Below are 16,827 nucleotides of genomic sequence, written 5' to 3'. Positions count from 1 at the left end.
CAGACAAAGCAAACGTCAAACCATCAAAAGTTAAATAGGACATGGAAGGGTACTATATAATGATAAAAGACTCAATCCACCTGCAAGAAATATCTATCTTAAACATATAAGCATTCTGGCCGGGCTCAGTGGCACAGCCTGTAATCCCGCACCTTTGGGAGGCTGAGGTGAGTGGATTGCCTGAGCCTGTGGGTTCGAGACCCGCCTGGGCAGGCGAGACCTCATCTCTACAATAAATCAAAAAATCAGCTGGGCGTGGTAGTGTGCGCCTGTAGTTCCAGCTACTCGGAAGGCTGAGGCGGAAGGATTGCCGGAGTCCAGCAGGTCGAGACTGCGGTGGCCAGGAGCGGCCACTGCACTCCAGTCTGGGCGATAGAGTGAGACTCCAACTCAGAAAAACAAAACAAAACAAAACAAAACAACAAACATATAAGCACAAAACACAGAAGTACCAGGTTTTAGAAAACAACTACTAAGTAAACTAAGAGAGGACACAGATTCTCACACAATCATAGTTGGAGAAATAATACCCACTAACAGGTTTAGGTAGATCATTAAGGCAAAAAAAACAAAAAGGAGGTCTGGAATGTTAACTCAACACTTGATCAAATGGATTTTTTTTTTTTTTTTGAGTTGGAGTTTCACTCTGTCGCCCACACTGGAGTGCAGTGGCTGCTCCTGGCCACCGCAGCCTCGACCTGCTGGTCTCTGGCGATCCTTCCGCCTCAGCCTTCCAAGTAGCTGGAACTACAGGCGCGTGCTACCACACCCGGCTTATTTTTAATTTATTGTAGAGATGAGGTCTCGCCAAGTTGCCCAGGCAGGTCTCGAACCCGTGGGCTCAGGCAATCCACTGACCTCAGCCCCCCAAAGTGCTGGGATTACAGGCTGAGCCACCGAGCTTGGCTCAAATGGATTTAATAGACATTTACAGAACATTCCTCTCAACACCTACAGAGTTGAGTGGAGGGTTGAACACATGGAATATACTCAGGATCAATCATATCCTTGGAATAAGTTAAGCATGAACAAATTTCAAAAGCTCAAAACAATATCATGCATCTTTTGAGCATGTGGAATAAAAAAAATATCACCACCACCAAGATCCCCCCCCAAAATACACAAAGACATAGACACTAAACAAAATGCTGCTGAACAACTTCTGGGCAACGTGGAAATTAAGACAGAAATAAAAAGATTCTTGGAAACAAGCAAACAAAAAACAAAGACACATCTTATCAAAACCTCTGGAATGCCATGAAAGCAGTATTGAGAAAAAATTCATAACAATGCATGCACACATCAAGAAAGCAGACTGAGGTGGCTTGTGCCTGTAATCCCAGCATTTTGAGAGGTGAGATGAGAGGATTGCCTGAGCTCAGGGGTTCGAGACCAGCCTGGGCAACTTGACGAGACCTTGTTTCTACTATCAACCAAAAAACTGAGTGTGGTGGCACACGCCTGTGGTTCCAGGTACTTGGAAGGCTGAGGTGGAAGGGTCACCTGAGCCCAGCAGGTTGAGGTTGTGTTGGCTGTGAGTGTGACATCGCACTTCAGCCTGGGCAACAGAGTGAGAATCTTAATTAAAAAAAAAAAAAACACACACACAAAAAACGGAAATATCACAAGTAACAGTGTAGCTTCACACCTAAAGGAACTGCAAAAGCAAGATCATCATAATTCTAAGTTCAGCAGAAGAATCCAGATCACCAAAATAAAATCATGATTACAGGATATGGAAGACAAAACAAAAACCACAAAAAGGATCAACAAGACAAACAGCTGGTTCTTTTTATGTTTATTTGTTTTTTGTTTTAGTAGGAATCTCAGTCTATCACCCAGGATGGAGTGTAATGGCATGTTCACAGCCACCACAGCCTTGACCAATAACCTTAATGACCTGCCCCCATCAAAGGGAAGGTTTAAAAAGCATTCAACCTCAAACAGCCACTGCCATTACTTTTGTTAAGCTCTGTCCCAATACGTGTTCATTAAACTGTGGTCGAACCTTGCCTCTCTTTAAACTCTGGCTTTCTGCCCAATCTGGAGAAGGTGGATCCCCCTTTTCTCTTTCTCTCCAATCTACTTTCTAAGTAAACTATATTTTCTGACCTGACCTCTGTGCAATTCTTTACATCCTACCTGCAGCACCGGCTCATTACACCGGCCCACAGACCTAACAATTCTCCCAGACCTAACATTAACTCAAATGAAACGAGCCAATTCCTAGAAAGACAGAAACTACTGAAACCGACTGAAGAAGAAAAAACAATCTAAGTTGCCTTGTAACAAGCAAAGAGATAAGTAGAAATAAACAACTACCCACAGAGAAAAGACCAGGCCTATATGGCTTGCCTGTCAAATTTTACAAAATATTCAAGCAAAACTTAATACCAATTCTTCACAAACTCTTTGAGAAGATACAAGAGGACAGAACACTCTCCAACTTATTTTGTGAAGCCAGTACTACTCTGATACTGAATCTAGACAACTACATAAGTAAATAAGCTACAAACCAATATTGCTTATGAAAACTCCTCAACAAATAAACAAATAAATAAATCCAGCAACATAAAAATAATTATAAGACCATGACCAAATGGGATTTATCCAGGGCTGCAAGTTTGAGTAAACAGCTGAAAGCCATTGTATTAATCATGTTTTAAATTTTTCTCTGTATATGGAGATATATTGAGGATGAAACTCTGACCTTTTTAAAAATCTCTCTGTCTTGTCAAATTCCTAATTAGGGGGCTTGGGGAGATGGATTTTTTTATTCACCCTATATAATATGAATTACTTTCCAACCTGACTCTGGCATAGTATCACTTAATAGATAAAGAAGTAAAAATATTTGATGATCCTGTAAAGCCATCTCTTGGGGAAATTTGCTTCTGTATAGAATTCCATTTCCTGGCGGTCCACAGAGGAGCTAGCCGTTTGCTATCTAGTCTGTCTTAGGGTTGCCACCTTGAGACTTCATCTATATGTCAAGAAACTTCATTTCTCAAGTTGCTCCCTTATCCCAATGTGACATTTCCTTTACTGATTTCAAAATTCCTTAGATAAAACTTAATTCTTGCTACTATTTGCAAATCAGGAAATCTTTGTATCTGCACGTAACCTGAAAGTACCCCACTTGGAGATGTCCCTGCCTTCCCAGCCCAATCGATGCAAATCTCACATGTATTGATTTATGGTTTTGTTTTACCTTCTGCCTTCCTAATATATATACAACCGCCTTCCTAATATGTATACAACCAAGCTGGAATTTAACTACCTTGGGCACATATTTTCAGGACTTCTTGGGATGGTGTCAGAGGCCTAGATCATTCACATTTGGCTCAGAATAAACTATCTTAAATATTTTACACAGTTTTGTAACTTTGGTCAAAAAATTGGCACCAAACGTGGGGCCTCAGAGAAGACTCAGTACTCCTGAAGGAGTCACCCACAGCCAGAACAAAGGTACCAGCAGGAACCCATGAAAGCCTGCCAGTTTTGGCTGGGCTTGGTGCCTCAACCTGTAATCCCAGCACTTTGAGAGGCCGAGGTAAGTGGATTACCTGAGCCCACGGGTTCGAGACCCGCCCAGGCAACTTGGCGAGACCTCGTCTCTACAATAAATCAAAAATTAGCCGGGCGTGGTAGTGCGCGCCTGTAGTTCTGGTTACTTGGAAGGCGGAGGCGGAAGGATCGCTGGAGCCCAGCAGGTCGAGGCTGCGGTGGCTGGGAGCGTGCCACTGCACTCCAGTCTGGGCGACAGAGTGAGAATCCAACTCAAAAAATAAAAAAAAGTCTGCCAGTTTTGAGCTTCTCCTTGGGTGGACTTGGTAAGTCCTACTTTAGCTGATGGTCCCTTGGTTTACTCTGAGGGGTCTTTTCCTGGGAAACTGTAAATCCTAATTGATTTCAGTGGTGTATTCTAAAGGGTCGTCTCCATTGCCCTTTCTCCCAAAATTAGTTTTAATTTAATTGGCTCATCTGTGGATCCTCTAAGAATGGGAAAAGACAAGGAGAATGACCCCTTTTGGACACCCTGGTTGGTTCTTTGGCGCTTTTACTTGCAAGTATTGTGTAAATGGAAAAGTTCAAGAGTGTGCCAGGTTTTCTAGTACTCCAGCTGGCTACATATTATGGTCAGTTCTTGTGCACATTTTTAAATTGATGGACAAATTGCACCAAGAAAAATTCAGAGCTGAAAGGTCGACTTACAACTATACAGTTTAAATATAGAGTCTCCTAAGTTCTCTACTTTTCTTTTCTGCTTGTTTTAAATCTGTTTTTCTTCTGGTGTTCAGGGAAAACCCACTGTTCGGGCCCAACTGGTTTTTATAAACTGACAAGTTTGTATTGCTAGCGAATAGCTAGAGTTCTGAAGCAAAAGTCATGGGACTTTTATTTATATGTGTGTGACTAGAAGTCACAGGGAGGAGAACCCAGGAATTTGTTTTGCCAGCAAAGGGGTAAGCATTTCTTAGCAGCCAGGCTCCCATCTTCTCTCTCTGTAAGAGGACAGTAGAAATCACTGTTTGTCTCAGCCGCGAGATTTTGATTCATGAAAAAAAAGGAGGGTATTTTTGTGACTAGTCTTGGGGTACAGAGACTGTGGCGTCCTTTTGGTACCTTCTTTCCTTTTTTCCCACTTCCACACCCCCCACCCTTCTGTTCCTTTATCAGGTCTCCCCTCTCCCAAACTTCTTTGTTGTCGTAATCAGCAGCAACTCTTCTGCCCAGCTTTCCAAACCCACCCCAGACAGAGAGCCCTCCTGAATCTCTCCAGATGAAATGTAAGCAGGTGGAGTAAAGTATATTGAATTCAATGGCGTTTCAGTTCCAAGCCCAGAAGCATCCCTTCATTGCTCATTCCTCAGTTCTGTGACAAAATCGCCCACGAAATCACTGGCATCTGAGGATGTATGGGCTAAGACGTTTCTCCCGGTCATAGGAGAAGGGGTCAAGACTTCCAAATGTCCAAACAGTGGTGAACGGCTGTCCTAGAACATCCCCAAAGTGGATGCCCAAGGGAGAGGGAGGAGAGGGAGGGGGAGGGGAAGGGGGATAGGGGAAAGGGGAAAGAGGGAGACGTGGCCTGTGGCAGCCCCTACACAGGCCTGTTGTCCCCCCACCTTTCCCCTCAGGATGTGGATGGAGAGGGTGGCTGGGGGGAGGGGAATGCCTCCCCCCCAAGAGGGGCCTGTGAAGAGATGCTCCCTGAATCAGTCTTCCTCCTCTCCTACCCACGGCCACTCACGACCATTCCCCGGGCAAAGGTCCTGACAGATTCCGGGGGGAGAGGACACCCCTTGCCTCCCTTCCCGCATGGGCTCAGAGCCCGCCTTTGACCCTCCGGGTCAAGTGGAAGTGGAAGTGGATGGACGAGGTTCATCGCTTTGGACGACTCTGGGTACAGCCGCAGGCCGCTGCCAAGTCTGCTGCTTTCTAGCCATGCATGTGTGTGGGGGTGTGGGGCTGTAGGACCTGTCCCCTACCTTTCTTTTCTCTCTTGGAAGCCCCTCCAACGCTTTGAGGACCCAAATCCCACCATAGCCTTGTTTTCTGTACTGCCTGGCTGTCAATGGGAGAATGACTTGGTACCTAGGTGTTTTTAATTCAGGGGCTTACCCAAACAGCCCTGCGGGGTTCCAGAAATTCTTCTAGTACTGAGCAGAGCTGGCTTGACTGGTGTGTGTACGTAGCATTTTCCATGAAGGGTCATTTGGCTGCACACCTAAAGCCACTTTTGTACCCAGTGTCCTTGGATCCTGGCCTGGTTGCCTTTTTTATTTTTGGTACTATGTGATATGAATATTTATATTGTTGATCCCCTTTCCTCTGAGAAATAACTTTTTTGTTGCTGTTTTCTTTTTTTTTTTTTTTTTTTCTTTTTTGAGTTGGGCGTCTCACCGTTGTCCAGGTTGGAATGCAGCGGCACAATCACAGCTCACTGCAGCCGTCACCTCCTGGGCTCAGGCAATCCTTCTGCCTCAGTCTCCCAAGTAGCTGGGACTACAGGTGTGCATAACCATGCGTGGCTAATTTTGTTATTTTTTATAGATACAAGGTCTCACTATGTTGCTCAGGCTGGTCTCCAGCTGGGCTCAAACAATCCTTCCACCTGTCTCCCAAGTTGGGATTACAGGCGTGAGGCACTGTACTCAGCCTGTTTTCTTTTGCCTTTGTCTTTTTGTAGCATTCTGTTATAAAGAGGGTACCATAGGGTAGAACGTGGACCTAGAACCCTAAAAGCCCGCTGTTCAAGCAGGCCCTGCAGACTAGTCAGTTTTCCAGTTCTGACCAGACTGGTGTTTTAAGGTAAACTTGGCTGTCGGTCCTTGAGGCAAAAACCAGATGAAGTTTCCCTCTTGTCCCATTTTTTGTTTTTGAGTCAGGTTCTCACTCTGTCACCTAGGCTGAAGTACAGTGGCACCATCATAGCTCACCGCAGCTTCAACCTCCTGGCATCAGGCGATCCTTTTGTGCCAGTCTCCTGAGTAGTTGGAACTATGGACATACACCATCATGCCCGGTTATTTTTTTTTTTTTAAGTCGGAGTCTCACTCTGTTGCCCAAACTGGTCTTGAACCCCTGGGCTCAAGTTATCCTCTTGCCTCAGCCTCCCAGTGTTGGGATTACAGGCATGAGCCACCATGCCTGGCCTTGTCTTATGTCCTTGAGAGCTGGACTTTGTGACCTTGAGGGGATGCTCTCTCGGCCTCTGTTATTCGTAGGTCATGATTTTTGGGTTCACATCAGGCTACTCAAGTGGCCAGTTAGAAAGGACTGGGAGTCTGTGACACGTAAGGTTTTAAGCAGTATACATACTTTCACTCTGAACATGTCAAGCTCTCAGGGTAGTTTTGTCTTAAAGGATCCCATCCCTAAGAGCTTTTGTTGTCTTTTGGCATAAGTCTATTTCCGAGAGTGAGATTTTAGGAATCATGGAGATTGTCTTCTCTAAGTCCTCTCCAGGAATACCCCTTACCATATGGGAAAAACCTGGAAAATTACTACCTGAACTTTATTTTTATTTGAATCTGGGTCTCACTGTATTGTCCAGGCTGGAGTGCAATGACAGGACCATGGCTCACTGTAGCCCCAAACCTCTGAGCTAAAGCGATCCTTCCACCTCAGCCTCATGAGTGGGAGTGGGGTTAGGGTTCAGAAATTACCTACAGGGCACAATATTCACTATCTGGGGAATGGGCCACCTGAGACCCAAACCCCACCACTACATAATATAGCCATATAACAAATATGCAGACGGAGGTGAGAGGATTGCCTGAGTCCAGGGGTTCCTGGGCAACTTGGTGAGATCTTATCTCTACAATAAATCGAAAAATTAGCTGCACGTGGTGGCCTGCTGTGGTTCCAGTTATTTGGAAGGCTGAGGCAGAAGGATCACCTGAGCCTAGCAGGTCGAGGCTACAGTAGCCGTGAACATGCTACTGCACTCCAGCCTGAGTGAGAGACTCCTACACACACACAAAAAACAAATATGCATGTGTATCCCCTGAATCTAAAGTAAAAATTAAGAAAATAATTTTCTCCTTTCTGGTTTGATATTTGTGTTCACCTCATATGTCTATGATTTTTACCTTGGTTAAGGCACTTGGGAAGATACTTTGGTTAAGCCAGAACTATAGCAGCCTTTTGTCCTGGCTAAAACTTGTTAATAAATTTTAAAGTATTTTGTTTTTTGAGCTCTGGCTAAAAGCAGCTTAATTAAAAGATACTGAAAAGGGCTTCATGATTTTAAGATTCTTTTTAGGGGGGGCTTTTTTAGTTGATTAAACTTCATCTTTAAACTCTTTTGCTTCTGTCTGTTCCTCCTACATAAGTGGACCTAAGATAATTTCTGACAACCTGAGTTCCCTTAAAGAAAACAGAAAGGGTGCCACAGACTCCTTTGAAGAACCTGTTATTCCTTATGGAATCCCAAGAAGGGCAAGCAGATTCCTCCCAAGTCTAAAATTGCTTTTGTACCTTGTTATCTAATCTTTTTGGCTTTTGGGAATACCAGAAATTACTGATTTGTGTTGAAAAGTTGGCCTTAGCATATATAATGATTAGGTGACTAACAGTTGCTTACAATGGTTATTGGTTGTTTCCTTGTATGTTAAGAAATGTATGGTTTAGGTCCTAAGATCTACATTCTTTCTTAGCTTCCTTTCCTTAAAGGGCTCCTGAAGCCAAAATCTAAAAGGCCAAAATACAACCTTCTGGCATGTAGCTAACTAAACCCTTTTGTAGAAGAGGTGTACATCTTTAAGGAAATCTTCAAACTCCTGGACTCAGGCAATCTCTGGTCTCTGCCTCCCAGTGCTGGGGTTACAACAGGCAAGACTCACTGTGTCTGGCTGAACTCCTTTTTAAAAGGCATTTGCCATCTATTCTAAGGGCTGTCACTTGTGAGGTTTCATCTACACTCAACCTTTCCATATTAACTCATTTCTTTTACTGATTACAAATTTAGACAGATTTTAACCCTTTCTGCTAATTGCCAATCCTATAATCTTTGATCTCCTTTTGCCTACAAGCCCCCTCCTTGATGTCTCACCTTCCTGGGGCCAACCATAAACCTTGGGTATATTGATTTATGTTTTGCCTATAATTTCTAGTTCCCTAAAAATGCATAAAGCCAAACTGCAATTAAACCATTTTGGCCACGTGTTCTCAGGACATCTTGGGCCTGTGCTATAGGCCTAGGTCATTCACATTTGGCTCAGAATAAAACTCTTTAAACATTTTAGTTTGGCATTTTCATTACAGTGCTTGCTTGGGGCTGGAGAATTAGGGAGGATGACAGCTAAAGGGAACAGAAATGATCCAAATATATTAAAAAATCTTTTGTTTTGATTTACCGCAATAAAATTTAAGCAAGATTATGGTGAAAAAAACTAGAGTAGCTAAAATTGTCAGGTGATGTACTCCCTGATACACACATTTTATTTCCTCTATTCCTTACAGTATCAATCCTGTGAAATAACAATAGCCCCATTTTACAGATAAACAGAGGCTCGGAGAATATACTGCTTCTTGTAACAAAAAAGGGGTCATAAATTCATTCTCTGATCCTACAATGAACGTTAAGGACTTGAAATGGAGTTAGGCTCTGCAAAGCGTAAAATGTTATTTTTAAACTGGAAAGTTTTGAGCAGGGTGCTACAAGACACTGATTTTAAGATTTTTCTGACTGCTAGATTAAAAATGGATTGGAAGCAGCAAGCTCATGCAGGAGGTATGAGTGTTTAATGTATATGACGCACAGCTGTTTACTGAAGTCCCTGCTTGTTTACAGCTTTGCTTCCTGCAGTTTGTTATTGGTGGTCAACCAGAAAGACTCCTGGGTTAACCACTTTGTCACTGAAGGTCAGGTTATAAGATGGTTTTCTTTCCTCACTTCTTTTGGGCCAATACATTTAATTTACTGGTTACAAGTTAATTCTTTTGTCAGTTGCCTAAGAAACCATGCCACTTTAGGAACTTTAATATGCTTGATACACTTAAAGTTATCTAGTTACAAATTTAACTAAACTTACCTAATTGCATAGCTGCTTTGCTGCTGACATGTTTTCCACAGTAAAGGCACAGAACAGTTAACTGACACCAAGTAAAGATGTATAAAGCAATATTGGTGGATAAGAGTAAAAGCAGCAAGTTGGAGAAGTGGAAAGGGAGACCTCGTAAGAGGTCATCATTACGCTATAGCCCATTCAGGAGCAGTTACTGTCCAATAAAATAGACCACTGCATGTTGTTCTTACCTAAATTTTACTTATCTTTTAGAGTCATCTAAAATGCTTCTATGTAGATCTAGGGAGCCTTCAAGATCTGTCCAGTAGAATTAACTACACCTGATCCTTCTCTGGGTATATTACTTACCTTACCACTATGATATTAAGTACCTTGCTTAATAAAAGACTGTCTACTAAATTATACGGGACTGTAAGCTGCTAGAGAACAAAGGATTTTTCACTGTTTTCTCAGTATCTAGCAGTGTTTGATTCATACCAGATAGTTAAAAGTTTGCTAAGTGGAGCCCTTGTTCAGAATTACCTTAAAATTAACCAATGCATTGATAATAAAAGATATGTGGTTTCTACAAGGTTCTAGAATGAGTATGATTCATGTGTCATCCTAAAATGTAGCAACACATTTTAATGAGTATTTAAAAAAAAAACTATATAAACACATTTATACATAAGTACATAAACATTTAAAATATATAAAGTTCATTAGAACTGGCAATTTGTTTGCTTATGATTTACTTTTACAGAAGGGAAAACTAAAACAGATACCCACATATTCATCAAATTGTATTGGTTTAAAAAATTATTGACAGTACATTTCTTGTCAATTTTTTTATTGTGCTACTTGCGCAAAGGAATGAAATTAAGTGTATACTGAATTGTGTTCAGATTTTTAAATTATTCATTTAACAAGTTCATTTAAATAAGTTCAATATTCCATAAATGACAAGCAGCTTAAATACAAGTTTGATAACTATCAGTAAAAAATTAATAAAATCAAAGTCAGTTAAATTTTCAACAAGGCAATGTACATTTATCACTAACCTGACTAAAAGGCCGCACTCGTACTGCTACTTTCACACTGTCAATACTTGGCATAGGCATTTTCATCATTTTCCCATTATTCATATTGTTATTTGGTAGAAAAATAATGCAGAAAGCACACTGCTCATACTTCACATTAAAACATTAAAAGCTTAGCCAACAAAAGCAGCTTGTTTCTACATGATCAATTATTGATGGTCCAATCGTTACAGACTATCAATTACCTGTTATAAATTATTTTACAACATTTATTTATTGATGAATTTTATGGCCTAAATCAAGTATTATTATTTAATTGCACACAGTTGTACTTCAGAGAATATGGTTTTTTTTTTCTTTTTCCACATCTATTCACACTCTCCTCATTCTCAATAATCTGTGCCTGAGGTCCTGTGATAATTTGCCAGTTTTAAAACCTGAAATATTAAAGGATATCTGTGATTCAGTAGCAAGTTCTTTCACAGCAACTTTATAAAACTTTTTCAAACTCCATATCCTTTCAATATTAGGCACACAAAAGTGCATTGAATATCCATTATACAGATTTATTTTACATTTCCCTTCCTTCTTAAAACCTTTTATGAGGTTGCCAGTGAGCAGTGAACCGGTCAATCTAACCTGGATAATTAGCCTCTGAATAATTTAGAGACCTTAAAGATAAAGAGCATTTATGCTTGCTGAACAAGAAATGCCAACAGTATAGTTAACCAATGCATTACTTAGAAAATTACTCATTTGAGGTAGATTACACAAAATTTGTGAAACTACAAAAGATGGCAAAATTACAAGCCTGTATTTCATTTTCAATATAGTAACAGCCAAACCAAAACAAAAAAATACATTTTATGATTAGAAATCTTAATCACAATCAAAGTGCATAAATTATAAAATAGCAACCGTAAAAAAACCATTAGTTCAATTATCCTCATTTTGAGATTGGTCTAATATTTTAACTATAGAGAAAGAAAATGGGACCAATGCCTACTAGAATATAAAACCATTATCAAAACAGAAATACTCCTTCAAAAATCTAACAGACACGAACTACTGTGAAGTATACTTTATTCAACATTCCAATAAGTCATATTTACATATTATATAAATGTATGAAGTATTAATATAAAATAGAAAAACTGCTTGGACTGAAAGAATCACACTCTGTATGGAGTACTTTGCTTACTGAAGATCTTCTGTTTACAAAAATTTACAATAATTTATAAATTACTTTCTCCCAAAGTAGACAATTTTTAATAATCTGATGACTTTACAAATAGGTGTACATTAAAAACTTTCAAAAAAATTACAGCATTTTTCTGCGTAAAACTTGCTTTGGAAAGGAAGACAGTTTCTTTCTGCCTCTTCCAAGAGCTTTTTCTGTTACTTCTGAAATTTTTCTTGGTTTGGTCTTTACTTCATCAATTGGGCTTGCCAAAGGAGAAAGCAGTTTAATTTTTACTGGGGGAGGTGACCAAGCACTTTCTTTTTCTGTATTTCTGGAAAAAAAAGTATAATCAAGTAAGAACAAACACATTATTAGTATAAATTATAACTGGTTACCCAACATCTTTGAGACACCTGAGGGATTGGATTACCTTGTCTAATGCTTTCATTTTATAAGAGATAATGGTTTCGAGAGAAGTGAAATGAAGCTTTAAGTCATGTAAGCTAATTAGAGTAATGGTGCTGGATCACAAGTACCATTAGTCAGTCCAGGGGATTAAAGAACAGCAGGCCCACACTGAATCTCAGACATGGCAATTCTCAAAAACCAGCAATTAGCAGATATGTGCATAATTACACAAGCATGAGTTTTCCAAATATAAACAAAACCAATTTACATGTAAACTGTATTAATTACAGTAGAATTATTAAATCAGTTTTAAAAATAAGTTGAATTAATTTGTACTTTCATTAAATTAAAATGTGCCTAAGCACAGAATGAACAAAATACTGTGCAACAAAAATATATCTGCAATGAAGTAATTTTACCATGAATGGAGGCTTCTTGCTATTTGTGAAATAATTACAGGATTTTTACGTCCATAATTATTTTTTTACTAATAGTTACCTAACTTTACCAATGAAAAGGTGAACCATCCCACCTCCCTCCCCCAAACATGGCACAAACAGAAAGATTTGTTGGGTACTATATTTCCCACCCCACCACTTTTCTTTAAAAAGGATTGGACTTTCATGTTATATGGAGAAATCCACCTTCAGCAGTAAAATCTAACAATGACAAGGAGCTTGTAAATGTTCCTAAGATTTTCCCTTTTAAATTAAGACTAATTTTGAGAAACAAATGGATTAAAACTATAGAACAGAAAGTCCTACCTGCTTGCCTGTTTGGTTTCTGCAGGCCTGGTTCTTTTCATTTTTTGTCCTTCCATAGTTTTTACTAATTTAGCATCATCTTTCTATGGGTTAAAATTTTAAAAAGACAAAGCTTAAGTAGTAAACAGTTGAAATATAAGTTTAAAACTTCTACATTTAGACAAGGAATAGTCATGCTAATGAATTTAAAATGCAACAAGTTCAAACTGACTCCTCACATTTTTAGTAGAAACCTTAGTTATCTAGAACTGCTCTTTATTCTTCATTCCTACAATTCAACAAATTTCCAAATTGTTGTTTTACTTTTAAATGTTTCCATTGTCCACTGGCCCATTTGTTCCCATTCCCTTTGTCCAAATTTAGGCATTCATTTCGTAAAATTTAGGCCAGAGACTATTCTTTCCTACCCAGATTTCATCTATCAAAAGAAACCACCTAAAATACACGTAAGGTTATTTGCTAATCTGTGAACACTCCCTAAGCAACTGCCATTGCCATGTTTCTGGGACTTTGCATCTACTCCTTGCTCTATCTAGAGGACTGCCTGGGTCCTCTACCTTCTGTCTATAGAGGTATTTGGGTATAAATGCTGCTTATAATGCTGTTATATGCTCATTTGAGTTTTTGTCTCTTCAATTAAACTTTGAGTAGCTGAAAGACAAGGACTTTGCCAAAATTATCTTTGTGTAATTTGCCCTTGCATAGCAGTTGACTCATGGCAGATAATTCAGTAAATGCTTATGAATTAACACTTATAAACAGAAGGGACTTACACTCAATCCCTGAACTGTTTGTTTTACAGTTATGTGCAACTAGATGACAGACCCTAAGACACAGTCTTTCCAAGTCTGCTCAGTGAATGGCACTCAGGGGTTCAAGAACCTATATCTTTTTTTTTTTTTTTTTTGAGTTTGAGTCTCACTCTGTTGCCCAGACTGGAGTGCAGTGGCTGCTCCCGGCCACCGCAGCCTTGACCTGCTGGGCTTCGGCGATCCTTCCGCCTCAGCCTTCCAAGTAGCTGGAACTACAGGCACGCACTACCACGCCCAGCTAGTTTTTTTAATTTATTGTAGAGATGAGGTCTCACCTGCCCAGGCGGGCCTCGAATCCGCGGGCTCAGGCAATCCACTCACCTCAGCCTCCCAAAGGCGCGGGATTACAGGCTGAGCCACCGAGCCCGGCTAAGAACCTATATCTTAAATAAACATACTCAGATAATTCTGATGGATACTAGAATTTAACAGGTAATTGAAACTGTAGCTGCCAGTAAAATATCAGTAACATACTACATATCTGTCTTAAAAGTAGGGTCTCTGAGGGTGTAAGACAGATACTTTTGGGTTTTAGTATAAGTGGCTGTTTTCTTGAAAGAAATTTATTTAGTAAACATTTACTTAAACATAAACATTTAAAATTATTAAAAATTTAAATATCATTAACACAATTTCATTTAGTAAATAAAACATTTGTTTAAAAAAATAAAAAGTATGTTTTAACAAACATAATCATGAATTTCTTACCAGTTCATCTACAAGCTTGGGCATATTAGATGTGTTCTTTCGCCTGGTTCTCAAAGCAGGAGGTGAGAGGACAATCTGAGAAGGTAAATCCGAAACTAATTCTTTCAGCTGGGTAGGAGCCTCTATACTTTTAGCTAAAGAAAAGTTGAAAAAAAAGTATTGATATCTTTTTATATACATATTACAATAACAACTTGGAACAAATTATGCATTTCAGGAAGATGCAAACATCCCCAAACCTGGCAAACATTAATATCTTAACCTAATTATCTTTGGAGACAGAAATGACAAGACAAGTCATTTGGGTAACCAAAGTGTTTAGGAGTGTTTAATGCTTCAAACCAAAAAAGTACAGCATGATAGGATTTAAAAAGCAGGTACAAAATTGCTCTAGTCTGCTAGTTTTAATCCTTACTGCTCTTCAAATATTGTGGGAAGGGAAAGCATTAATCCCATATATAACTTGAGCCAGTCTGTGCCATAATTACTACTATTCCAGAGACATTTTTATTTACAAAGCAAATTTTTAATCTCAAAGAGACTCAAAACCTCTTTCCAGCCAGCTCATTCTGAACTACCTTGTTTCAGTCAAGGGGAACAAAAGAAAAGTTCATGTAACAAAAAGAAAAAGCAAGCAGAAAAAGTGACAATATAGAATAAAGGCTAATAGGAAGATATATAGATAAATAAAACTGGCTTAAATAAGAATTAGTTTAAAATATGTAATTAAAAACATTCAACACACAGACTTGATCTTGGATTTCCTTATGTTTGACTTTAGGGTCCCCATGTTTAATGGCAATTTGAGGCTGGTCTTGGACTTTTGGCTAAAGCAATCCTACCATCTCAGCCTCCCAAAGTGCTGGGATCACAGGTATGAGCCACTAAGCCTGGCCTTAAAGCATGTGATTCTTAACAAAAAAATAGGGATGAGGTCAGAAATAAGTCCCCTTTGCTCTCAGCTTGTAAATGGTAGAAATGGCACTAAAAAAAAAGATGAACAAAAATACATTCTATATGAAAATGATGCATTCTATAACTCTCTTTAAGGCCACCTGGAGTGACAACTTTGGCTTTTCATAAAGTAGTTAATAATAGTCACCTAAGATTTCCTGCTCCATTTCTGAGGAATAAATAAGAAGTCACAAAAATAAACTATCATGTACAAAAATGTCTAGCTGCCACCATTTCTTCCATATGCTTCTATTACAGCACAGATGAGACTTTCTTGTATTGTTTGTATGTTAATTCCTTATCCATCTCTGTAAGCTTCTGGGGGTATGTTTTGAGTGCTATTTAACTAGGTTCAAACTCAGTAAGTCTGCTAGTAAATGGCTAGTAAAAGGTTCTCTGAAAACAAAAGCAGCTCTGATTTACAGCATTTGCTGATTTCTAAGGTATAATGTGCCTACTGTGGCCAATTTCAAACCATGGCTAGCTCACAAGATTCTTTTTTTTTGAGTAGGAGTCTCACTCTGTCGCCCAGACTGGAGTGCAGTGGCCACTCCCGGGCACCGCAGCCTCGACCTGCTGGGCTCTGGCGATCCTTCTGCCTCAGCCTTCCAAGTAACTGGAACTACAGGCGCGCGCTACCACGCCCAGCTAATTTTTTTGATTTATTGTGGAGATGAGGTCTTGCCAAGTTGCCCAGGCGGGTCCCGAACCCGCGGGCTCAGGCAGTTCACTCACCTCAGCCTCCCAAGGTGCGGGATTACAGGCTGAGCCACCGAGCCTGGCACAAGATTCTTGTTATTTAATAATTGGCTCTTACCAGCAAGCAGGAATTGGCTCTAGGACAACACTACTTATCACCTGGGTGATGAGAGTGCTCAGTCTCACCAAAGTTCAATTTCCTCAATGTGGAAAGAAGGTAGCTATATTTCACTGGCTTGTAGTGGGAAGCAAGTGAACTGATGAATGTAATATATCTGGTATAGCCTCAGGCATATGGCAAGTCAGTCCTAACAAATATATGCTGTTGTGTAATAGAAACAGGAGAAAATGCCCTTAAATGTAAAGCTTCACATTTAATTAGTTAGTAAAACACAACAAAATAAAATTCTAAGATATTTATTTTCATTTTTTTGTAGAGATTAGTCTCATATTGCTCAGGATGCTAGGATTACAGATGTGAGCCACCACTCTCAACCAAGATACTTGTTTCTTTGATAGGTTTCAATAAAATAAGTAACCACCTCCAGCCTTCCAATCATATAATATTTCTGTATCCACTCTTCTCCTCTCTCCTCCACTACGTAAAGGAGTTTTTAAAATACAATTTAGATAGGTCCAAGACACAGGAAGTGCTATACTAGTGTAAAAACTGTAAGGACAAAGGGAGAAAAGAAATCTCCTACAGCAGTGATTGCCATGATAAAGTATACTACTCATAAGAAC

The 16,827-nt window shown here is 39.6% G+C and overlaps 2 protein-coding genes across 3 annotated transcripts in view; both read right to left on the bottom strand.

The window, feature by feature from the left end:
- The window catches only part of LOC103272891 (kinesin-like protein KIF28P), a 69,630-nt gene extending 58,970 nt beyond the window's left edge, over nucleotides 1-10,660 (bottom strand). The window contains exon 1 of the mRNA XM_021718723.1: nucleotides 10,577-10,660. Within this exon, the coding sequence (XP_021574398.1) occupies nucleotides 10,577-10,660 (84 nt within the window). The remainder of the gene's footprint in view (nucleotides 1-10,576) is intronic.
- AHCTF1 (AT-hook containing transcription factor 1) overlaps nucleotides 10,122-16,827 on the bottom strand; it is a 73,181-nt gene continuing 66,475 nt past the window's right edge. The window contains exons 33-35 of one of the 2 annotated variants that reach the window (XM_008070348.2): nucleotides 14,431-14,564; nucleotides 12,911-12,993; nucleotides 10,122-12,069 (exon numbers count right to left, since the gene is read on the bottom strand). In XM_008070348.2, coding sequence (XP_008068539.1) covers nucleotides 11,877-12,069; nucleotides 12,911-12,993; nucleotides 14,431-14,564 — 410 coding nt within the window. In that variant the 3' untranslated portion in view covers nucleotides 10,122-11,876. The remainder of the gene's footprint in view (nucleotides 12,070-12,910; nucleotides 12,994-14,430; nucleotides 14,565-16,827) is intronic. The other variant, XM_021718724.1, reaches the window with a different exon arrangement.

Source organism: Carlito syrichta, unplaced genomic scaffold (assembly GCF_000164805.1).
Source record: "Carlito syrichta isolate Samal-C Ts95f unplaced genomic scaffold, Tarsius_syrichta-2.0.1 Scaffold313361, whole genome shotgun sequence".
In the NCBI taxonomy this organism is placed as follows: domain Eukaryota; kingdom Metazoa; phylum Chordata; class Mammalia; order Primates; family Tarsiidae; genus Carlito; species Carlito syrichta.
The sequence above is the reverse complement of the archived record's forward strand: the minus strand, read 5'-3'. Positions and strand labels throughout refer to the sequence as shown.